Source organism: Mirounga leonina, unplaced genomic scaffold (genome assembly GCF_011800145.1).
Source record: "Mirounga leonina isolate KUSES-001 unplaced genomic scaffold, KU_Mleo_1.0 Mir_448, whole genome shotgun sequence".
NCBI lineage: Eukaryota > Metazoa > Chordata > Mammalia > Carnivora > Phocidae > Mirounga > Mirounga leonina.
In genome coordinates, this window is record NW_023270758.1 from 164,769 (window position 1) to 190,016 (window position 25,248).

Genomic DNA, 25,248 nt, shown 5'->3' on the forward strand with positions numbered 1-25,248 from the left:
TTGAAAGTAGAGAGGCTCTTCTGGCTCCCCTCCCATTATCTTAAATCACTAAGTCCTATCAGTTCTGCTTCCTACAGTTGTTTTGTTTTGTTTTTTGGCACAACTGTAAAGATTTCTAAATTATTTTGTTTTCGGTCCCTTGTCTGCAGCCAAGAGTTGGATTTTGCTTTATGATTCAATGTGAATTTCTTTTTTTAAATAAATTAGTTCAGCCCATTTACATTTATCAATTTGACGTATATTTGGTCCCAGTTTCTCATTATTTTATGTGATGCTTTTTATTTCTTTGCAGATTCTTTAAAAACTCTTTGAAAATGTGGTATCTGTTTCTATCTTTTCTGAAAATGTGGAGGGCTTCTATTTTTGTTTTAGTGGGTGTCTTTTTAACTTGTTTAATCTTGTCTTCAAAAAATTTTTACTGGGGCGCCTGGGTGGCTCAGTTGGTTAAGCGACTGCCTTCGGCTCAGGTCGTGATCCTGGAGTCCCGGGATCGAGTCCCGCATCGGGCTCCCTGCTCGGCGGGGAACCTGCTTCTCCCTCTGACCCTCCCCCCTCTCGTGTACTCGCTCTCTCTCATTCTCTCTCTCAAATAAATAAAATCTTAAAAAAAATTTTTTTTTTACTGAAATATAGCTGACATAGAACACTGTATTAGTTTCAAGTGTACAACATGATGATTGGGTATTTGTATATACTGCGAAATGAAGGCACAGTTCTTGATGGCAGAGCACTGCTACACTGGGTCAGGCTACAGTCGTCTCCCTCCACTCCCCAGGTGGCCACACTGCAGCCAGAGTAATCCCCAAACACACATCACGCCACTTCTGGCCTAATACCCTGCAACAGTGAGCCCTCCAGGACAGAGGGGCTAACACTCTAAAAGTCTTCATACTCCACACCACCCCTGGAGTCCCCTCCCATCACCTCTGCTTGGCTAACTCCTGTTATCTTTCGTATCTCAGCTTAAGAGATCACAGGCCTTCTGGAATCCATGCCCTCAACCCTAAGACTGAAATATTCCTCTATATATGCGCCCCCTCCCCAGAACACTGTGCTGGGTGCTGGCTTACAAGGGAAAAGGTTTTTTTTTTTTTTTTTAAAGATTTTATTTATTTATTCATGAGAGACAGAGAGAGAGAGAGAAAGGCAGAGGGAGAAGCAGGCTCCCAAGGAGCAGGGAGCCCGATGTGGGACCCGATCCCAGGACCCTGGGATCATGACCTGAGCCGAAGGCAGACGCTCAACCATCTGAGCCACCCAGGCGCCCAAGGGAAAAGGTTTTATAAACAGCCTTCTAGTCACAGGATCTTAAGACCAAAAAGCATCGCAAATAACAGTCCAAGCCTTCTGTGACGCACAATTTCCTGGTCAGATGTCCTTGCCTCTATTCCACCTTACTTTCCTTAACAAATCTGGCTTTTCTTATTCTGGAGGGTGCGCAGTAAAGGGCTAGCACAGTAGGCCCGGCATACATACTGTGAAGCGCTTCAGGCCTGGCCCTCAACCACTCCTGGGCTTCTCCAAGCCCACGAACATCCCACAGGTCTAAGAGCACCTCTGCAGACCCTGGGCCTCAGCCAGGCCGGACAGTTTATGGCAACATGACTTCTGGTGAACGCCTGTTTTTGTTTGCTTGAGGCCTGGGTCATACTGTGTTTATGTCTGATCTCTGAGAGGTCTGCAGGGGCTTGGGGATTGAGTCATGCAGGTGTCTGATGCCTATGTGACTGTCCCCCAGTAAAAACCCTGGACACCAAGGCTTGGGGGAGCTTCTCTGGCTGGCAATACTTTGTATGTGGTTTCACACATCGTTTCTGGAGAAATTAGGTCTGTGAAACTCCACTGGGAGAGGACAACAGGAAACTTCTCCTGGACTGTGCCCTATGTGCCTTTTTCCACTGCTGATTTTCATCTGATTCTTCTGCTGTAATAAACCATAACCATGAGTATTACAGCTTTTCTGAGTTCGGTCAATTCTTCTGGCAAATCACTGAACTTGAAAGTGGTCTTGGGGACCTCTGACACAGAAGGTCTCCTGCATTTGCCCTTTCTTCCCTGCTCCACAGTTAACTTAGTAGCTCTCTAAGCTTCACTAAATGGTGATAAAAAGAGAACCCACCTAAGACTATACTGCAAGTGGTCAGTGCCAGCCCGAGGCCTTCCCCGTAGGCCTCTCCCCTCCCCGGGCTCAGCTTAGGTCTGGTGTGAGCCTGAAGAGCACTATCACACCGCCCCTGACAAAGACCTCTAAACTGCTCCACACCGGAGGACAACAGACCCCTTCTCTACGACAGGGAAACACAAACGCCAACAAGCCCACTCGGGGTTTATAAAGAAGTGAAGGAGGCTGGCTACAAGCAAATCCCACGGTCCTTCCCCAAACAGAAGCATGCTATAGGCAAATATTTCTCTGGTTAGGGACCATAAGAAAATCTCTCTCCACCAGTGGAGGGGAGGGCACTGGTGTGAGGGGAGTGAGAAGAGAAATGAAACATAACAAACCACACTCCCCAGTAAGTGCAAAGGCAAATGGCAAATGACGCCATCACTGAGTTGAGTACAGAAGACAACGGGGAGGGGCAACGAGCCGCAAGCACAGGGACCGCAGCTGCTCCGCTCTGGGTGCTTCCTGCTTCGGAGCTCGGTGCTGCCAGACCCCCGTATTTCCAAAGAGATGCCAGAAGTCTGAGTCTGTACATGAAAGTTCCTGCATGTTTACATAGATGTTGGTTCAAAAAGATGACTTTCAAAATAGTGACGGTCTAACAAAACATCAGTTATGGGCTGGCAGCTTTGGGAGCTCTCCTGAATACAGCTAGATGTGAATTTTATTTTTGTAAGGGAATCTATGCCAAAGTATAAGGGACAGGATGATCAACATTTCTCTCTCTCTCTTTTTAATGTAAGGAAAAGGGAAAACAAAGCCAACAAATAAAAAGAATGTGCCTGAGAAGCTTCTAAGTCTGCCAGGAGAGAGAATAAGAGGAGGAGGAGCTACTGATCAAGGAGGAGCATTTCTGGGAGGAAGTGAGAGTATAAGCAGCAAGCAAGCAAGCACAAGCAGGGGAAGGACAGTGGGAGAGAGGATCTCACGCAGACTCCACGCTGAGCGCAGAGACTGACATGGGGCTTGATCCCACAACCCTGAGATCATGACCTGAGCCGAAAATCAGGAGTCGGATACTTAACTGAGTCACCCAGGTGTCCCAGAAAAATAATTTTAAAAAACAAAGAGAGGGGCACCTGGGTGGCTCAGCCATTAAGCATCTGCCTTCAGCTCAGGTCATGATCCCAGGGTCCTGGGATTGAGCCCTACATCGGGCTCCCTGCTCCGCGGGAGACCTGCTTCTTCCTCTCCCACTCCCTCTGCTTGTGTTCCCTCTCTCGCTGTGTCTCTGTCAAATAAGTAGATAAAATCTTTAAAAACAAACAAATAAAAAAACCAAAGAGAAAAAATGACTAAGTTTCTTTCTTTTGTTTTTTTAAAGATTTATATTTATTTATTTGGCAGAGAGAGAAAGAGCGAGCACGCGTGCACAAGCAGGGGGGAGAGCAGAGGGAGAGGAAGAAGCAGGCTCCCTGGCTGAGCAGGGAGCCCGATGTGGGGCTCGATCCCAGGGCCCCGGGATCATGACCTGAGCTGAAGGCAGACACTTAACCGACTAAGCCGCCCAGGCGCCCAAAAATGACTAAGTTTCAAGTGTCAAATTAAGTACATGAAGAATAGTGGGGGGGGGGGGGGGGGGGGGGGAATGGGGGGGATCTAGACTGAAGAAAAAAAAAAAAAAAGTATCGACCTCTTCCTTCCTATTCTGAAGAGAAGAACATTCCTAGAATATTCACTGGATTGCTATGTATATAAGAACAAAGATATTTAATGTTTAAGCTAATTACTAAAAACAATTTACTGCTCACACTACAGATCTGTGCAAAAGAAAACAGTGTATGCAATAAAATTCAGTGAAAAAATGATCGATATTAAGTTTAAAAAAGACTTTTAAGTGGGAATGGGGATGTTACCTGACTCCAAAACCTACGCTGCCCGAGAACCCCTTGTATATGACACGCTATCCGCCAGGACGCCAAACACCAGAGAACGTATGAGGGACGGTGCACCTGCCACAGCAGTGCAAGGAAGGGAAGAGGCAGGTCATTTTTACAAAGAAACTGAGGCTCAGATAAGCAAGGCAGACATAGAAATAATCCATTTTAACTCGAGCAGACAGAAAACCACACGGTAGAAGCATTTTCTTAGCTCTCCACATCTGACCTCTCCAGATGCTCCTTTCACCACTAGCGGCTCTGGGATGCTGTCCTTGTTCTCTTCTAGGCTCTGTCCCTCTGGGCAACCTCACCTATGCCCATGACTTCAACATTCTGATGAATACCAAACCTTACTCTACTCAGATTTTTCTTCTGAGTGCTAGCCTCTATTCCTAATGTCTTACTGGGCTTTTCCATGTTGTGCCATCCCCAAAATACTTCACTCAACAAGCCTAAAATCAATTCAGTAACTGTCCCACCACGCCTGCTTTGATTCCCCTATTTCTACCACCACTACCTGCACTCCCGAGCTCGCACGCTCCCCGCCCCGAGAATGCTCACAGTGCCACAGCGTGCTCAATGGAGAGACCAGGCAAGCGCAGGTACATCACGGATGATCATGTGTTCGCCCAAGGAGTTATTAGGTTACTTACCCAGCCCTCCTGTCCTTAATTCTAAGACTCTTTCTGGTGCACTCCCTCCATGTCCACTGTCTTCTGTCTCACACTGCTTTGAGTCTTTTGTGCCTCTGGATAACCACCACTTTCAAATTTAAAATGATTGATGGCATAAAGTTGTCTGCAATTTGCTCCACACCTACTATGGTAGCTTTGCCTTCCTCCTCCTTCCTCTCTAACCCCTTCACCTTTGTGATAGGCCCACACAACAGAACCCACCAGGCTGTCCTGTTTTTGAACTTTTCAAATGCTATATACTCTTTGTTACTCTTTCTCTAGTTCTTTGTGTGGTAAAGCCTTCCACACCTACCACACTCACAGTTCCTCATTCCTGACTCAATCTTCCAATGGACTTCACGTTATCATACTACTTGTACCATAATATGGATTCACGTTTATAGCACCTATCACAGCGTACTAAAGCTGTTCACATGCTTATTTTTGCGACCAAAAGATGAGTTCCTTCAGGGTAAGTATTTTTCCTGGCTTACATATGCTCGACTGTGTGCATGCATGTCCGTATGTATCTATGTATTCCAGGTGGCCTAGCACAGTCCTTGGAAAGCAAGACGATAGTCCAACATCTGCTAGATGAACTGATAATAATAAATAAGATGAAAAGGTTTCTGAAAAAATTAATGTATGAGAAAACAATAATATTGAACCTATATAATTTATACATAGCAACAAAATGTATGAAGAAAATGTGCCATTATACAAAAAACTGGCAGAAATCAAATTATGCTTGGAGTTGTTTTTTTTTTAAAGATTTTATTTATTTTTTAGAGAGCGAGCGAGAGAGAAACAGCATGAGAGGGGCGAGGGTCAGAGGGAGAAGCAGGCTCCCCGCTGAGCCGGGAGCCCGATGTGGGACTCGATCCCAGGATCCTGGGATCATGACCTGAGCCGAAGGCAGACGCCCAACCATCTGAGCCACCCAGGCGCCCTATGCTTGGAGTTTTTAATACCCTCCCCATCATAGTAAATTGAGTAAATGTTAAGCAGAACAAATAAAATCAATTGCAAAAACCTAAATGACCATCAAAGGGGGAATAATTTTTAAAACACAAATGTATATTCAATCTTTACTTTGTGCAGTAGTGTAATAAAGGTTAATTTTGCTTTTTGATTTTAACTAAGATTTAATAACTAATACAGCATTTTTTAATAACAAGGAAAGGTTCTAAGAGGATTTGGCTACGAAAAGACATGTAAAATAAAACAAAGGCCTAGGGGCGCCTGGGTGGCTCAGTCGGTTAAGGATCCGACTCTTGATTTCAGAGTCATGAGATTGAGCCGGGCTCTGCAGGCGGTGTGGAGCCTGCTTAAAATTCTCTCTCCTTCTGCCCCTCCCCACCATCCCCCCAAAACCAAACGAATAAATAATAAATAAAATAAAACAAAGGCCTAAATTTAGTATTCTACAGGCTTTTTTTTTTTTTTAAGTGCAACATGGAAGAATGTATTTCCTACCATGTTTGCTGGAGTTTTGATCCAAAGATGTGTTCACAGAAATGCTGTCCACTGTAGTCCACTTCCTTAGTCTTGACTGTGGCTCTTTAATACTGTTCATATCCATATTTACATTCAAGTTAGAATTCAAGCCTAAAAATAAAACAATACTTTAATAGAAAAACCACTTTATAAAATATAGTTGTCTGTGATTTGCTCCACACCTACTATTATAGCTTTGCTTTCCTCCTCCTTCCTTCTGATACCACAACTTCCATTTTCTAGAAAAGCACATGTAACTAATGTGTTTTCAATCCTGTGAATGTTCCTTAATAAATACCACCCTGCATATGTGGCACAGCCAAATGATTACAGACAAAGGCAAGGCAGGCAGAACAGACACTCTGGGCCCCTGGCCAAGGTTGTGCAGAAATAACATCAAGAGAGAGCCATGGCTACATTATGAGAGAGAGCAACAAACAGAAATCCTAAACAGCTATTCTAATATTCAATAACCCAATGTTTTCAAACCATAAAACTGTTAAAACCATAATTGCATCAACTGTGGTAAACTATTTCTCCTTATAATTTGGATTATTTTTAAATTCCTTGATAAAAGAAGAGATAATTTTAAAGTTTATCTCCGATAAAACAGATCTTTATTTTTTTAAAAAGACTTATTTATGTATTAGAGCAAGAGACTGTGTGCATGGGGGAGGGCGGGTGGGCGGGGCGGGGGGGCAGGGGGAGAGGGAGAGAATCTCAAGCAATCTCCATGCCTAGCGTGAAGCCCGACACGGGGCCCGATCTCACAGTCCTGAGATCATGACCTGAGCCAAAACCAAGAGTCAAGACACTCAACCAACTGAGCCACCCAGGTGCCCCTAAAATAGATCTCTTCAGCTTTCCCCCAAGAGCACCACGCATGAAGAAATATTTTATCTTTTCCTTGTATGTTATCTTTTGCTTGTAAACAACAATTTTCAACTGGCTGGCCAGACAAAAAACACTGTCATTTTAAAGTAAAAATGTCTTGCTCTAACAATTATACTTAATGGTGAGAAGACTCTCAAGGCACAATTTCCTTGAACTTTGCTGATGACCCACATCAAATTCAGATATTCTCTTGGAACAAGAATGCAAATTTCCATCTTAGATATTCTGGTCAGAAAACTGGCCGTTAAGCCAGGATAATCATCTGAGATGCTTGTTAAAAAAAAAAAAAATAGTTCAGTGGGAACCAGAATCTTTGATTAATACACAGAGCCAGGTGGTTCTTATTCTAACATTTCAAAGCAAATGGTTTTAAATACTTGGGTTTCATGACAGTCCATGTGATATCAGGTCAGTCAAACTTAAAAACTTTAACAATGTGAATTCTCTAGTATCATCCCCATTTTTGGAGAGAACGATTACATTTACTGCTCTCTGGACTCCTCAACTAGACCCAAGGCCTGGCAAATTTTTTTTCTGTGAACCTGGGAAGGTTCAGACAGTAACTATCTCAGGCTCTGTGGGCCACAAGGTCTCAGTGTCTCTATGCAACTCTGTTGTAGCAAAAAAGCTCCACAGAATAATACATTAACAAAAGAGCATGCCTGTGTACCAATAAAACTTTATTTACAAAACCAGGCAGCTGGCCAAATTTGGTCAACAGGCCCTAGGTTTGTCAATGCCTGATTCAGACAACCATGTGCGTTTGTGTGGGTTTGGCAAACTTCTTAACCAGGATGAAGTAGCTTTTTTTTTTTTTGTAAGATAGATAGAGATAGATTGATTTAGAGAGCAGGCACACATGTGTGCACATGTGAACACACGTAGGGGGAGGAGCTGAGGGGGTGGGAGAGGGAGGGGGAAAGAATCCCAAGCAGACTCTGTGCTGAGCACAGAGCCTGACATGGGGCTCAATCTCACCACCCTGAGATCATGACCTGAGCCAAAATCAAGAGTTGGACTGAGCCACCCAGGTACTCCTGGAAGAAGTATCTCTTGCTATAAAGCCAGTCAGAACAGGAGATCCCATTATTTAGAAACTTATCTCCTCACTGGCCTAATTTATATGTCTAGTATGCAAAGGGCAAGAGTCACTTCCCTTCACTGGTAAGATCACAATATCTCAGTGTACTTGAGTATTCTTTCACCACTCTACTATTGTCTCCGGGATCACCAGGTCACCAACAAATGGGTTCTAAGGTATTCACCTGCAGTGGTAACTGACAAGGGAACTCCTTCTAGAAACAGAGAGAGATTGCTAACAATCCCAAGGACTCCAAGTGCAACCTACATCCTAGCTGAGAGTCCACAGCAATACCAGGGAGAGCCAAATTGTGTATAGTCCAGCCAGAGTGAAGCAACAGCAGGCCCCAGGCCCTGCCCACAGCCCAGAACAAGCGAGCTAACTAACCATCTTAGACCCAGTTGAGCCAGCAACCAACCAAGCTGATTTACAAGAAACCACCGTTAAGGGAAAAGACAGAAAGAAAAAGCAAAATGAAGAGGGTGTGAACAATCAAGGCTCAAAAGAGAATCAAAGGCACAAGGAGAAAAGAGACCCAAAGAAGGAGAAAACATCCAGCCCTGAAATTTCCAGAGGGAATAAAAGCCTGGGGACAGAACGGATAAAGGGAAGAGGGAGCAACTGCCGGGGCAATCAGGGCAATCCTTCTCTTGCCTCGATTTTCTACATTCAAACCAAGACCATCCCTAAGTATGTAGGCGAGAATCACAATTCCAGGTTCCGAAAGCAGAGAAGTGACTGTTCCCAGCTGCTCCCGCAGAGCAGTGCGGCTCAGGGTGTCTTTGGCACGTGGTTTCTGATAACCCCCCCCCCTTCTACCCAACGATGAAGCTACCTGGGGCTTAAGAGCAACCTCATCTTTATTCTAACCCTCTGTGAAAGAGTTTTGGAAACAGTGTCATTTTCTTGCATGGAGAGAGGCCTTCCCCCAAGCAGGACGATGGGCTGAACCTGCAGGAGGCAAGGCAGCTCTCGGGGAGGAGTGGGTCCTGGGGCCCGCGTGGTTTTCCCGAGGCAACGGAACCGTGCTGCTCCTGGAGAAGACCCAGCAAGCCTGTGGCCCCTGAGCACCAGCTGAATGCTCAGGCAACGAGAAACCCACCTATTGGGAAGCTGCTGAAAGCGTTTATTGGTGATGGCCCTTTTTGCAGCTCGGGTGTAGTGTGGGGCATGACGTTCTCGAGGAAAGATTTCATGGCTGGCTGATGGAGTGGCTGCTGCTGAGACGGCGGGGTCTGCTGCTTCACCAACAGGCTGGGATCGAGTTGCCGGGACTGCTGCATCATCTGCTGTTGCACGCTAAGAGGTCGACCCTGGAAACAGCGAGATGATTGGGAAACCCGGTGGACAGCAAGGCTTCCCAGACAGCCACATATTCCCCCTCACTGCCGAATTCACCCCCTCCTCCTCAGCAGGAAGGCACACGGTCACCATATACCAGTTAATAGGACTTCTGGGCAAACAGGAGACTTAACAAACCACGTATTTCATTCTATTTTAATAAAGACATCTCGCGTCTCGTTACAATTCCACTGCACTGAGTTCCGGTTAAGGATGTCATCTACCTGCTGGTCTTGCTGCTGCCGGTTCCCAGAAGGCACGCTTCTCTGACTCTGGGCCCTTTGCTGCTGCGCTAACAATCGCTGGAGGGAAGAGGGCGAAAAGGCTGTCAGTGTCGCGGCGCCAGAGCGTGAGCTTCAGTTGACTGCAGCGGATGCCCGCACCCACGGCGCGGCCTCATCTGGCATCCCCTCTTCCTGGGCCTCCCTGGCCTCAAGCCCTTGTGCAATTCGGTCTCTTGTTCAATCTAAACTTGCGCTTCATCAGGGACATTTCCCCGCTCACCCTCCCCCCGCCCCCCCCCGCCCCGGCCGGGGGTGCTCTGGGGGTGCTCGCAGAGCATCCTGCCCTTGGAGTTCACCATCTGTCCTCACCGACAGACCGTAAGCTCCCTGGGGGCGACCGCACTGGCTCTGTTTGCTGCGACACTTCCAGCACACGGTAGACACTCAATACACATACAGTGACTCAGGCTGTTACTCTACTTACCTGTAACTGGGAGATCTGAGAAAGCTGGTTTAGTTGGGATAGCTGGTTCAGCATGGCTACCTGTTGAGGGCCAAAGAGCGGATTCAGGCCACCGTTGTTTGGTGCATACTTCAGCAATGAAACTGGAACCTTAGGATCACAACGGCAAGTTAATAATGTTGATCAAATAACTCAAAACTAACTAAATGTACAGTGTATTCTGAACTGTCCATAGAGCAATTAAATCTTTGCACTAGTACTTGGAGGGCTGGTTATGTTCTGTCTTCCTCTGCTTTATTATTGTTCATGTACACTTTCCTGAGTTAACTGAAAGGTGATGGGGTGAATCTTAAACCAGCCAATTTACTTTGCTATTGTCCTCCTCCCCTTAAGATGTTTTACGGAAAGTGGGGCGCCTGGGTGGCTCAGTTGGTTAAGCGACTGCCTTCGGCTCAGGTCATGATCCTGGAGTCCCGGGATCGAGTCCCGCATCGGGCTCCCTGCTCAGTGGGGAGTCTGCTTCTCCCTCTGACCCTCCCCCCTCTCATGCTCTCTCTATCTCATTCTCTCTCTCATATAAATAAATAAATTCTTAAAAAAAAAAAAAAGTTTAAAGATGTTTTACGGAAGGTAATGGTAAATTTTAGGTTTCATTTAACTTGGACTCATTTTTTGTACCCTACCCACATCCTTCCGTAAGGACAGCTGATCCTGAATTAGCTGCATCTCAAAGACACAAGGATGAGCAATTAGCCACCTCATTCAAATATCAAGTTTTTGGGGCGCCTGGGTGGCTCAGATGGTTAAGCGTCTGCCTTCGGCTCAGGTCGTGATCCCAGGGTCCTGGGATTGAGTCCCGCATCGGGCTCCCTGCTCCTTGGGACCCTGCTTCTCCCTCTGCCTCTCTCTCTCTCTCTGTCTCTCATGAATAAATAAATAAAATTAAAAAAAAAAAAACAAAAAAAACACAAATATCAAGTTTTTCCAGGTCAAGAGAAGAGAGTAGGGCGGGAGTGATTACCTGAGGGGAGAGTAATGGAGGAGGCACTTGAGCACGGAGATTAGGCTGAGATGAACTAAGAGGTTGTGCTGGAGGCTGCTGCATGCCCCGGGGTTGTGCTGCTGTGTTTCCAACACCAAACATACTGGGATTGCCATTCTACAAAACCAAGAAACAGCGACAGAACACCAGTGGGATTCTTTAGGGGCAGACATCGTAATACCACACTGTTTTATTGATTTAAACACAGTAACTACATGTAAGAGAGATTTCATTACTTATACAAATCATCAACAGAGAGCCTAAAATACACACGTGGACTTACCTGTCTAACAGAATTCAAGTTTTGCATACCCAGCCCTGCTATGGAGCCAAGGGCCTGGTTAGGTAGTGCACTATTTGAAGGGGGAAGCTTCATGCTTTGACTGGACATAAACTGCATGTTTTGGGATTCATCTGCTACAATGCCATCCTGAGTGGACAGACAGAAAGATGTGCAACACCAGCCAAGCAAACAAGCAGAAGGGAGAAATCATTGCAGGAACAGAAGAGAAGTCACGTGACATTGCAGCACCAACAGGAAACGGGTAGAAAACAGAAGAGATCAGTGTTAATTCTAGAGTACATAAAAAGAACCAGACACATTTTACGGGATTAAGAAGAAAATACAAATGCAATCCCTATGCTAAACTGAAACATAAAGAGGAGAATGAACTACAAATCCAGTAATAGCACCAGATTACAGTACCTTATATTAAATGCCCTAAACAACTAACGAGAAAATTATGCTATTAAGTGTACTGTTTTATCAGCCACAGGGGTAAAACAAAACAAAACAAACAAATGACTTACCTTATCAAAGTAAGGGCTGCGCTCCATGGAAGACTCTTTGGAAATCTGAGGCCGAGAACCAGGGCCTTTCCCGACCGTTCGATTGTAATCACCAATATTTAGGCTATGTTTATCTATCTCCATTCGTTTGTCCTGTAACATTCCTAAGAAATGCAGGAAACTATGTTATCATGTAGGAAGACAATCTCATTGGCTTCAGATAAATTTACAGCAGAAAGCAAAATATTCACTCTCCCTGAGATGACTTCTGCCTTGACAAGAACATGTGAAAAATAGATTCAATAAAGCTTGCATTCCTCAGAAGTAAAGCTGGGTTTAGCAGATCCTGTTATTTTACTAAACCAATTAACTTGAAAACAGACCAGTAATAAGATGGTTAAGACTTCTTTGGTCATCTTTAATCTGCTTAATGTAATAATAAAAACATAGTTCCCAGTTACAAGTAACAAAAACAGCCAAGACAAATCACCATAAGACAGATGCACACTATGTGCCAGGCACTGTTCGAAATGTGTGTTCGAATTTAATGCTGGTAATGCTACTGTTATCACCTCCATTTAGCAGATGAGGTAACTGCAGACCAGACCGGTTCACATTTTCCCCTCTCTCGGGTCTTCCTCTGTCCATTACTCTCATTTTGATTTCTCTGCAACTTTAAACTCCATTTCTTGTCTACCAAACTTATTATTCCTATTTATTTCTTATCTCTAATAATGGTGACTTAACTGATTGCTTTAATGTCTCTCAGCTCCCAATTCACCCTTTCTGACCGCTCAGTGAAAGCACATCTGGACTCTACATTTTTCTTTTGCCACCTGGCCCCAAGGCTTTGTCAGTGGAGGGCGCTGGAGGGCTGCTGCAGGAGGAAGCTCCATGTGCTCACTTGGCAGCTTCTCCACTGCCCCACTCCCGCTGTGCAGGGTGCTCAGCAACACCCCCTGGCCAGGTCTCCCAGCATTCCCACATACCTCAAACGGTGAGACACCTCTCTATGAACAGCTTTTCCCAGCACCCTAGAGGGCAGATTTCCAGCAAGTTCCACCAGGACAGCGGCACAGCAACTTCTCTGCCATTCAGTGAGCCATGGAAGAGGCAGAGTGTTGTCCTCACAGGAATAGACCCATATTTTGGATATGAATTTCCTTTTCCTGCCTGTAAAGCTTCTGCCATCCATGATCTCGCAGAAGGCCTTATTCTCACAGCACTGCGTCTGATCCAGGAACTCACTCCACAGCAAAAGGAGAACAGTAATGGGATCATGCCCATGGGATCAGCTGGTCTGACCACATACATCATCACCCAAAAGCAGCTGGCCAAGCTAATAGGTAGAACTGGTTACAAAGCAAGTCAGGGGACAACATCCCTAAAGAATGGGCACTTGGGTGGCACAGTTGGTTAGGCATCCGACTCTTGGTTTTGGCTCAGGTCATGATCTCAGGTTTGTGAGATCGAGCCCCATGTTGGGTTCTGTGCTCATGTGGAGTCTGCTTGAGTTTTTCTCTCCCCCTGTCCCTCCTCCTGTTTGTGCTCTCTCTCTCTCAAATAAATCTTAAAAAAAGAGGGGGGTGGGATAGGCTTCTGTCTCACAGGACACAGTGTCTCCCACATCACCAGAATAAAGAGGTCTGGGAATCAAATGGTGGGAGTCGGAGTGGCTTTTCTCACCATCATACCTCATAAGCCACTCAGAGAATTCTTGCTTCCTGGTCCGGCAACTCTCCAAGTTTGGAGATCTTAATCCTCAAGAGAGAAAATGCTTCTACCAGGACACACATCAGGCTGCTCAACTGTAAGATGGACACTGCACCTGGACATTCTGCCTTCTTTGTGCCGCTGAAGCACGAGGCAAAAAGGGGCTTGTCTACTGGCTGGAGTGATTGATTCTCATCCCAAGGGGACAGGGGTTTTCTATTACAAAATGAAGGCCACGAGGGCTCTGGAACCCAGGATTCTCCGGGGGGCGGCGAGGGGGGCACTCCTTAGTATTTCCAGGCCCACTAGTAAAGGTTAATGTAAAACTACAGCAATCAAGAAAAGGCAGTTGAATAAGGGCTCAGACCCTCTGGGGAACAGAGGTTTGGGTCACTCGACCAGCAGAGGAGCCCAGGATGCTGAGGTGTGGCTGAGAGTGGGGCACTAGGAATGGGTGCTGCAAGAAAGCAGCCATGGACACCAACCACAGCCTGTGATCACGACAGAAATGAGGGCAGGACTCACTCGGCATGCTCTCTATGGCTCGTTACAGGAGCGTGGTTGTCTGAATAGGCTGACCACTTTCTTCCTTCTCTTTCCCATTTTTATTTTATTCACAAGCTGTTGAAAGTTAACTTTACAACTTAGTCTTTCAGTCTCAATTGTGATGGACTTTGAGCAGTAATAACACAGCCAATGGTTAAGTGCAACGACTCTTGGGACTGTATCTGTCTCCTCAGTTTGGTGAGAGGGCAGACTTCCTCACTTGTAGGAAAGAAAGCTGTACTCGCTAAGAAGAGAGACGGAGTCGCTTTGCCACTACAGTGGAACAAAAGTGCAGGCAGAAGATGGGCAGTCAGAGGGTGGGGTGAACTGCACCAATCATCGACCCACTGCCTCTCAGCTCTCACTGCCCTGAAAAAAAAAACACAGATCTGGACCCTTCACATATTTTTCCCTTTGCCAGCTGACGGTAGAGGGTGCAGGAGACACAGCCAGAAGACAGACAGTGTCTCCCAGGTCCAGGTGCTCTCTCCTGCAGCACAGGCAGCTGCCCCAGCCGCAGGCCCTGGCCGGGCTCACTGCTCCCCCCAGCAGCCGCTCTGGAGGTTTTGTACCAGAGCTCAAGTGGGACACCGCCCCAGAAGGCGGATCTCCTGCGGTTCCATGCGGTGGCACCACAGTGACGTGTCTGCCATGCAGTGAGCAGAGGGCCAGGTCCAGGAGTCTGGATCTCAGCCCTGGCTCAGATGCCCTCCTCCATGGGCACACCAGCTCTGTCCTAAGGTTAGTGACTTCTCCTTACCTCTGCTACTCTAGCTTCTTTTGTGGTCTCTTTACCTCTTACTAGCCAAACCTTTATTATGCTAATAATTCTTTATACTTATATCAATAAGTCTTCCTGTTCAAATCACTGTGTAGTTCGCTCTCCTGACTGGACTCAGACTAACAGAGTAACACTACCACCTACTAAAGCGTCCAGGCAAGAAAGCTGGAAATCTCTCCCTCTGCCCCTCCCCCTGCTCCTTCTCTCTCGCTCAAATAAATAAAATCTTAAAAAAAAAAAAAAGAAGAAGAAAGAAAGAAAAGAAAAAGCTGGAAATCAGCTTTTAACCACACCCACTCCCCTACCTCTATAATGAATTGGTACAGACTGGTTATCAACTTTCGTTGTTCCTCATTTCCACTGAATTAAGAATCTTCCCACCTACTATCTTAGTTTAGAGCTCTGAAATCCTCACTATGTTTAGTATTTTTTTGTCAGTCTTCTGCCACCAATATTTTCTGTCCTAGGATCTTTTCAACCTGTAGCCATATTTTTTTAAAAAACATAAATCCCAATCATGTCATTCTTCTGCTTAAAATTACTTAATCCCGTACTTTCAGAAAGAAGTTCAAACCCCCCCAGCTCCTCATGATTCAGCACCTGCCTCGTTTTCTAGCACCTTTCCCTAGTCAAAGCTTCTCTCCTCACCACACTCCCACCACCACAACCAATTTACATTTCTTCTCCTACTGCATGTAATGTCTTCCATTTCTCCAGCACGGTTCAAGTTGTCTCTGTCATATGATCTGGGCTTTTGCACCTATTGTTTCCTAAATTACTAAGACTCTATCACCCAACCTGAGTAACTCCTCCTTGACAGGACTAGATCTGAGGCAATCAAAGACTAAAATCACCATGACCTTAGATCTGCACAGTGATCTGTACTTCGAAGGCAGTCCACTCACACACCACCACACTCTAGTGTACGCTGAGAGGAATGCTGTGATAGGAACCCAGATCTCCCCTCTCCTGGTCCAGGTCAGTGCTCACTTAGAACCATCACGTCACAGATACATTTGTCCATCCACGAGGAATACGAACCCCAACTGATTTAACTTTTCCTTACCTCCGGAAAGATCCATCTTATTGCTCTGTACATTTTCTTCTGGTGAGTCTCTCTGAAGTAAGAAAACACAGCGTGTTAGCAGTCCTTAATTTATCAATGAAAATAAATTAAAAATGAAAAATTTCCTTCATTTCATTATCTGTCAAAAATCAAGTGGGCTGCAAAACTCTTTTCACTGCCTAACAAAGAAAACGTTTTAAAATAAGATATAAGATCAATGTTTTTAGCTAAAACTATGAAAATAAAGAAGGCTTCATGGTCAATTTTGCTCTAACCTCCAGCATATTCATAAGGATTGAAAGATAATAATTTGTTAAGAACATAAAAAACTGAACTTAGGGTAAATTTACAGACCACCATTAAAAGGGGAGGGGGCTGCTATGAAAAATACACTTACCGAAAAACTGATATTTGAAAACTGTTTAACGAATGGATTTATCCATGCTTCTTCTTGTTTGTTTCCACCTTTCATGGTTCCCTTTGCAAAACAAAAGAGTAGAAAGCTGCCATGGCCACCTCTATTTATCTGGGTACAGTGATGGATTAATAAAACTTCAAGACAATTCCCAACTCTCATTTTTAGCCAATTAATTTCTCCTCCAACCAACTCTTAGTAGAGTTGTTAACAATTACAAATCAACTTATTTGATTTTCAACTTCCTTTGCTCCAGTCCTCTGGTATAGCTGTAACGTACAGAGAAATCTCTAAAGGCAAGCAGTCAGAAGGAAAAGACGGAAGCAAAGGGTGGAGAACTGTTCATCACGGTTTCCAGTTTACAAATGGACTGTGTTCTAAGAGCTTAATTATAATCTGGATTTGTGGGGTTCTGACACCACACTAAAGTAAAAGTGGTTGTTAGGTTCCACAGGTTAGCCCAAAGAAACCAACATACCTGTAATTTAATTATGCTATGTGCACTGTACTGAAAAGGCACCGCATGTTTCCAAATGAAAAGCTATTTTAAAATTTTAATTCGTGTTGCCGAGAACACAGTACCCCAGCGGCAGCTGAGGCTGGGGATCCTCCAACCCCCCGCCTTGGTGCCAGCTGCCATGGCTGGCTGGGCATGGGCAGTACAGAAACGACTTTGAGACACTCTTTGAGGGAATATGGTCCATGATGACGAGCCTGGCTGACAGGGAGGCTGGACACGCAGGGACCAAGGTCTCAAGACCCGTGAATACGAAAGACCACGGGGCCAGCCATTCTCGGTCTGTCGCCTGAATTCCCCTTTCCCGTTGCTACCGCCTGTTCCTTCCGACCGTGGGACAGAACACAGCTTCACACTACCCCCTCCCACCCCCCAAAGTGCAGGTCTCTGAAGCAAGCACCTAACCCTTGCAAGGTTTCTGAAGTCCTCCTTGATTCCTCTGGCCCCCACCCCCGCCCTTATGCCTATATGGCTGCCAAGGCCTTCTGTCCCTTCTATTCTGAAATGCCCCTCCGATCAGTCCCTTGCACTACATATCCACTCTGGCTTCCCAATTCAGGCCCTCACTTCTCACCAGAAGCTTCCTGACTGAGATCCCCCAACTCTGGTGTCTCCGCTGTGCCAATTATTATCTTTCAGAAAGTAACTTAAAAAACCCAACTCATGTTGCCTTCTATGAAATTTCATTGGCTCCATATTTTATACAGAATAGAGTTCAAATTATCTTTGGCATGGTATTGAAAAGACTCTACTATCTGCCATTAATCTAACTATTGAGCCAGATCTCTTGTTACCTCTTTCCAGAAATTCTACACTTTAGTATATCAGGCTACTATTTTCCCTGGCACATCCCACCCGCAGGCATCTTCCAAACTCAAGCGGCTACTCCTCAGCGCTCTCCTACAGCCCCACACTAGACTCTGAGCTCCTCGAGGATACAGCTCATTTCCTAGTGTTTTTGAACCCCCAGCACCAAGCACAGTACCTGGCACACAGCAGAGGCTAAATAAATGTTTGCAGTTGCTTTCTAAAAGATTTTTACTAGCAGAAACAAAGGAGAAAGAGTAAAAAGGCTACACACCCTTTCCCTTCTCCTTTTTTTGCCACTCAGACCCTGTAAGGAAAGACAAAGTCACAAAACAGCATGGTCCAGTGGGAAGAACACAGATTTTAGAATCGGAAGACCTAAACTTGAGTCCTTGCTCTGTCACTTACTAGTTATGCATCTTTGGGCAAGTCACCTCCGGTCTCAATTTCCTCATCGGTATTCTATCTCAGAAGGTCATGAGGACCAAATGGCTTATGTAAAATATGGGAAAGCACTTCATAAGCTATATGGAGAGGCAATAGGCAAATTCATCCAAATGAAACATCTTTTTAAATGAAAATGGTAGGTCCTAGACTGAGAATCCCCGGATTAAAAGGGAGGGATCCTGGTGGGCAGCTAGTGGAACTCCTGGATATTTGACCTCTAAGGTCTGGGGACGGGGGTAGGGGTGGGGTGGAGATGGACCGGTTCTCAAATAGGGTGGGGTGGGGAGAACCACCTAGGGGTCTGGGAACGTATTTTGAAAATGGTCCCCAAGAGAATCTGACACCAGCATCCAGTACCACCTCTTAAGAACCAGTGGTCTGCGTCAGTGCTTCTCAGCTCTGGCTCTACATCAGAGACATTTGGGGTCCAATTTCCAAAACTATAGTAGGCCTGGGGTACAGGAAGCTGTACTTGCAACAAATGCCATAGGATTCTGATGTACCAACAGGTTTGGGAATAAGATTTATCCACATACAAGAGAAAAATCAAACTCTGCTCATTCCTAGGGATTTTTGTCATAGGACCTTTCGGGGGCGGGGGGCAGGGAAGGGCTACAGATGGGGGATGAAAAAGGAAGATGGTGATTCTGGGTAAAGGGGAGGTCGGGGACTGCAGGTGAGCTGGAACGAGAGATGAACTGGCAGTGGGATGGAAAGAGTCAACAAGGAGATTTGCCCTTCTCTTCACCCCCACCACTGCAGGCACCACCCCGGGGTGAGGAGTGTCCCAGCCAGCACTGGTGGAGAGGGAGGAAGAGAGAAATCCCAAGCTGTAGCAGTGGGGAGAAAGGAAGTTCCTGCGGTCTTACGGCTGTCTAGGTGGCTGCCCATACAAGAGGCTATACCTAAGCTGGGGACTGCCTGGACTGTACTGACTGCCATAAATAGGCAGGAAGAACGTTAATTTTCTGAGGGTAAACTATCTTTGGAATAAATTTTCAAGGGCTTTGCCCTTGAAATGTTTACCTTCGATGACATTTTCTTTGTATATGGTGGCCAATTTAAAGATGAGTTAAGCTCTTGAGATGAATTACTATTCCACATTCCAATCTCTACATCCTCTTCCTCTTCCCAGCCAGTGGGGCGATTTCCAGGCAATGGCATATCATCACCACACCAGCCATCTTGCATAGATTTTGGCCCTGATCGTGGATTTGTGATATAAAAAGAAACATGCTTTAATCAAACAATTCTTTCTGGAGGATGAGCACTCATTAAGGGGGCAGGGTGGGCGTGGGACCCTAAAAAAAACCCCTATTTCCCTTCCCAAATCTGCATGGTAGGAATGTATGTTTTATACTGAGTTGAAGGTTCCACTGAGCAAGATTTTTTTTTTTAAAGTAATCTCTATACCCAACATGGGCCCTGAACCCACGACCCTGAGATCAAGAGTCGCTTGCTCTACCAACTGAGCCAGCCAGGCACGCCTAAGCAAGAAATTTTTTTAAATTAAAAATTTCAGAGGTGCCTGGGTGGCTCGGTGAGGTAAGTGTCCGACTCTTGATCTCAGCTCAGGTCTTGATCTTAGGTCATGAGTTCAAGCCCTGCACTGGGCTCCACACTGGGTGTGGAGCCTACTTAAAAAAAATAAAATAAAATCAATGAAATATCTCCCATGCTTTTTACAAACAGAAGGCTCCTAACATGGAACAATGGTGGCCTTCTTGTTCATACTCATTTAACAATCTGCATGGCAACACACAAGGCAAAGAGGAATGAGGAAATTTCAAAGAATTCATTTTGATATATATTTTCAAAGAGAACAGCCACAAAGTACTGCAAGTCATAAGCAGAAAGTATCTCAACTCTAGACTCAGCCTTTGGAATTCCTATGGGGTACCCCACACACAACTTATGGGATAGGGACAACGTTCATCCAAATGCTGAATCAGGTCCCTCCTGAACTTTGTTCATTTTCTGTATAATATTCGGGGAGTAATCTGGAACCTGAGCCAGACAGTTTGGATATGTGTCCACACGATTATATATCCAGTCTCTCAGGTTGGATAACATGAAAGATGCCTGAATAGGTAATCTTATTTGGTAAAATAATAACTTAGATTTGGTGAAGTACATGCAAATCCTTATTAGTTAACACAGTTCTAAGACAAGAAAATTCAGAAAGCTAAAAGAGCAAACCAAGTTACAAATTGAAAGAGGCAAATAGTGAAATCATCTAGTATGATGATACACAGATACATTTATCAATGATATAAGCATTATCCGATTATTTAATTATACACAATGAGAGACCACCACTGCGACAAAATAGCTACCAGGAATTATCAATAACTTACCAGATTTGCTTAATGCTTGAGGACCAACAGAGCTGGAGCCCCACGTGGATGTGTTGGATGCCGTAGCAATGGGCTCCCCCCAGCTGGGACCACTGTCTATGGGTTTACCCCATGCTGAAGTACCATTATCCACAGTTGTGGCTGGAGTAGAAGGCTCCCCCCAGGGCTCACCCCAGCCTTTAGAAAGTGTGGGAAAAGAAGTCATCAGCACATGGTAGGGTGGTGCGGTGGAATAAGGGGCAATAAGGAATACTTAGGGAAAAGATGAAGACCTTCACATTCACAGATCGAATAATGATGCTGCGATGGGCAAAAATAATGGCATCTGTTTTATGCAAAGAAGACAAATCATTTCCCATTATCATAATTTAACTACACGGTGTGAATTTTTTTCCCCACCTCTTCTTTCATAATTGCCCTCTGGGTGTAGAGCACATTGTTTTGAATGACCTTAATTATGGCCAAGTCATCCTCCTTTGAAGATGAATTTAATTCCTGGAAAAGTCAAGTCATTCTGAGCCAAACCTACTGATTCCAAGCAGGTAATCAAGCTGGGTAATGGTATGTGTATACAACTTTTACCGTTAAGTGCAACCTTTCAACATAGTGCACTGTTCTGGGGCAAAAAAAAAAAATAAAATAAAATAACTACAAGACTAAAAATACCTAGGCACCCTATTTTTATACATGTTGGACAATGCTTCTTAAAAATTCTGAGGTATCAGGTTGTCCAAAGCAAAGCCATAAACATTGTTCAAAAGAACCAAAACAGCCTTTCCCTTAGATACATACCTGTTTCTTTTAAGAATTGAATCTAAATTAATAAACTATACTTGAGGGGAAAAAATTGGATGCTGAAAGGTTTGCTCATGAAAACACTCCTATCACTACTTCCGAAGGGACTGATGATTACTCAGTAAAACGTCCATTAACAAAGATAATGCGTTCCAATGACACTTAATGAAAATGTCATTGTCAAGATCATCTGCAGATAGGAACTAGCTCCTTGTCATGAGAGTTGGAATATGTCAGAAAGGTACTATCAAATGTTTTAAGTACACAAACATACACGCTGTATAACTAACAGACTTGGATTTCATGCCTACTTAAATAAATCCCCTCTAAGGCCAAATGTAGCACCTGGTATTTAGAGAGTATTGTACTTGGATGCTTGTTTTATTTCTGGGGACACTAATCAAATAACGAAACCAAAAAGTAACGGCCTGACTCAGAAGAACTGAGAAGTGTAGGGCATTCCCACTTGACATCACTTTCCCAACTCTGCCTTCTCAAGTCTTCCTAACAGAGAAGAGAGTATGTGAGACCCACAACCAATGCGGCCACAGGCAGAGCTCTGTACCCTGATGTTAAACGCCCTATTATTTTCTTCCCTAGAAGCTCCTCCTGGATCAGAGGGGGAAAGCCCTTTGTGTGCATATCCAAATACTGTTAAACAAATCTTACAGCAGCAACAGTACATTGAAACGAGGCTGACAATACTGTGAAGCATTTCGTAACACCGTCAGACTCCATTAAATGAAAACTTACCAGAGCCACTGCCTGCCTCTTTGTTTGAGATGGCACTTGCAGATGGTAGCAACTGGTGTACCTGTGCTTGCTGGTCTGAACGGCTGCTGCCATTTGGGACGTTTTTGTTCCACATGTTCACATTTTTGTAGTTGTATTTGCTCGGATCTCCCCAAGCCGAAGTTCCGTCGTCAATCTCCATTTTGCGACGTATGGATTCTGGGGATGGTTCCTCCCAGCCTGTGGGCTCTTCTTCTTTTGTTGGGGCTGGTATAGGTCCTCCCAGCCAGCCTGTACCAGGAGGTTTGCCTGTAGCTGGTGGGATTCCCCAAGACCCGACAATGTCTTGTTGCTTGTTCCAGTCTGGAGAACCGACTGGCTTTGACGAATCTCCCCAACCTAGAGACTGATTAGACTTTGGAGGATCTCCCCATCCCTGGGAAGGATTAGGTTTAGAAGATTCATCCCATCCTGATGAATTATTTGGATTTATGTTATTTCCCCAAGTAAAGGAACTAGTTTTACCAAGTTCATTCCAACCAGAAACGGACCGGTCACTGTCACTACCTCCTGAGCTAGATTTCTTATTAGCCTCACCCCAATGGTTACTCCTTGAAGTTTCCCCCCAGTTATCACCGGCAGAAACGGACCACCCTTGGTTTGATTTTTGTCCATCACCCCATCCCTGTTTGCTCTTTTGCGAATCATTCCATGCGGACTTCTCTTCTTTGCTGTTCCCCCACTGATTGCTCTTGACCATTCCTGTAGCAGCAGAGTCATCTTCCCATCCCCCCTGGCAGCTTGAGCCTTTGGAATCTCCCCACCTCAGAGCAGGTTTGGGATCTCCCCACCCCGATACAGATGAGGTATCATTACTAGTAGGGCTAGTCTTATCTATACATGCCCCTGAGTTAAAAGTCTGTGTTGCAGAGCTTCCCCAGGCCTCTGTCCCATTGTCAGTCTTTCTTTCCCCTCTAGGTGATGTTTCCGTATCCCAGGCAGTATTCTGCTTAATAGGAGTCTGTCCCCAACCAGAGTTGGAGAGGACACGTGGATCCAAGTCAGTTCTGTTTACGATGCTTTGGAGTAATGTGTGCTGATCAATTTTTCTCCTATCTCTACTCTGATTTTCCCCAGTTGCTTTCTCCTCGAGGCGTCCAGTGCTTTCTGTACTACCTTCACTCTCCACTGTACCTCCTGTTTTGGCCCATACACTGTTCTGCTCATTTGTCTGAGATGCGGCAGAACCTTGATCCTCTTCCTCAGTAGACTTCCATCCGTTTGTAAACTTCTTACCATTGCCATTTGCACTGTCATTGGAATGCTGATTGCTAGGCAGTTTGTTCCACTCCACGCTGGGTATATTAGTGCCAGTGTTTTGTGCAGGAGTTCCCCATCCTCGTCGACTTCCTCCAGAATTTGCGCCATTTCCACTTCCCCACGATGCACTCTGGGAATTCGCTGCCCCAGACTCCCACACGCCTCCTCCTTTATTTGTGTTCACTTGAAAGTTAGTGCCCATAGGCCCATTTATGCCAGGCTGCATTAGAGTTGCATTCACAGTGTCACCATTAGCTTGGCCGTTAGGGCTCGAACATTTGTCTCCAGAGTAGTTAGAACCATAGGCACCCCACGTAGTACCGTAAGAGCCTCCGCTTTTTGGCTCTCCATTGCTAAGGTGAGAAAGGGAAGTGCCATTCATAACCGACGGAGCCTGTATCTGAGGATGATTCATTGTGCTCACACGCCAGGCCCCTGTACTACCAGGCAGTTCATTATTCTGTACTGAACCGGAGTTTGGTAAACTAGAGGTCATAAAGTTAGTAGTGTTATTTGGTCCAGTCATCTCAGTGGTAATATTCTGAGGTTGACCACTGAATGAAACCTTCTGTGTACCACTTACTTCAGATTCACAAGTTTCCTGAAGGCTTCCCCAGGTACCATGAGTGGAAGAACCACCCACTTTAGAGTTAATACTCTGATTGTTAGGCATCTGGCCTAAGGTACTGCACTGAATATTGATGCCAGAACTACCGCTCCCTACAGGCCCTTTGAGGGCAAGTCCGTTGTTGTCTAATACTGGCCAGGCACCATGGTTGCTAGCTGAATTCAAAGTGCTTGGATTTAACCCTCCATTTGATGAAGAACTTACAGTGCCCCAAGCATTCATTCTATTGTTGCTACTTTCTGATTTGCTTTCAGGAGCATCCGCAGAGACCTGACATGTGCTTATTATGGCTCCATGGGAAAAGCCCCATGGCCCAGTACTACTTCCATGGCCCACGTTATTGCTGCTACCAACCACAAACTTGTTTTGGGAACCAAGTCCAGTGCTATTCCGAAGGCCATCTTTTTCACCACCGGTGCTTCCTGAAGCCATGATAGTGATGTTTCTCTCTGATTCAGAACTGGAGGCAGAATCAGCATCCATACATTCTGAAGCCAACTCTGGATCACTGCCAGGGACTGAGGGCCATGCTTCTTTTTCGGGGGAGTCGTTTACAACAGCATTCTTACAATTTGTGCTAGAGTCACTCGGAGAAGACACAGGTCCCCGCTGCGAATTTTCATAATGGGATCCTGAAGTATTGTGGTTTATATCTAGAATAAAGGAGAAGTACAAAAACTTACGAAGTGTTTGAAAAGGCGATAGATGTTATAAACGTATGTGGTTCCTCGACATTAACTTGGCAGTATGGTTACAAAGGCACTGGTTATATCCCAGCCACCAATTTTTCTTATCCAATTAGTAATTCCACTCGGGCAGGGTATTTTGCTGCTTTGTTCACTGATGCTATCCTATGAGCCTAGGGCAGTACCTGGAACATAAGAGCCCCTCTCAATAGATAACTGCTGAATGAACAAACTGGTATTTATCAGCAAGTAAAAGAATTTTGGTGTGAAGAAGAACTAGGTGGTAGTAATGTATTGGGATAATGAAGCAACCCAAGCCTAGAGGCCTGACATGGGAAAGAAGGGGCTGGGAAGGAGATGTGTGAGGACAAGTGAACAGGACGAACTTG

General features: G+C 45.2%; 1 protein-coding gene across 5 annotated transcripts in view; it reads right to left on the bottom strand.

The window, feature by feature from the left end:
- Nucleotides 1-25,248, bottom strand: part of TNRC6A (trinucleotide repeat containing adaptor 6A) — a 102,425-nt gene that overhangs the window by 14,440 nt on the left and 62,737 nt on the right. For 3 of the 5 annotated variants that reach the window (XM_034988034.1, XM_034988031.1, XM_034988032.1), the window contains exons 6-17: nucleotides 22,247-24,826; nucleotides 20,699-20,875; nucleotides 19,368-19,543; nucleotides 18,169-18,201; nucleotides 16,553-16,633; nucleotides 16,156-16,207; nucleotides 12,071-12,213; nucleotides 11,240-11,377; nucleotides 10,240-10,368; nucleotides 9,756-9,833; nucleotides 9,293-9,503; nucleotides 6,195-6,326 (exon numbers count right to left, since the gene is read on the bottom strand). In XM_034988034.1, the coding sequence (XP_034843925.1) occupies nucleotides 6,195-6,326; nucleotides 9,293-9,503; nucleotides 9,756-9,833; nucleotides 10,240-10,368; nucleotides 11,240-11,377; nucleotides 12,071-12,213; nucleotides 16,156-16,207; nucleotides 16,553-16,633; nucleotides 18,169-18,201; nucleotides 19,368-19,543; nucleotides 20,699-20,875; nucleotides 22,247-24,826 (3,930 nt within the window). Of the gene's footprint in view, nucleotides 1-6,194; nucleotides 6,327-9,292; nucleotides 9,504-9,755; nucleotides 9,834-10,239; nucleotides 10,369-11,239; nucleotides 11,378-11,543; nucleotides 11,691-12,070; nucleotides 12,214-16,155; nucleotides 16,208-16,552; nucleotides 16,634-18,168; nucleotides 18,202-19,367; nucleotides 19,544-20,698; nucleotides 20,876-22,246; nucleotides 24,827-25,248 lie in introns of all 5 variants that reach the window. The other 2 variants (XM_034988035.1, XM_034988033.1) reach the window with 2 other exon arrangements.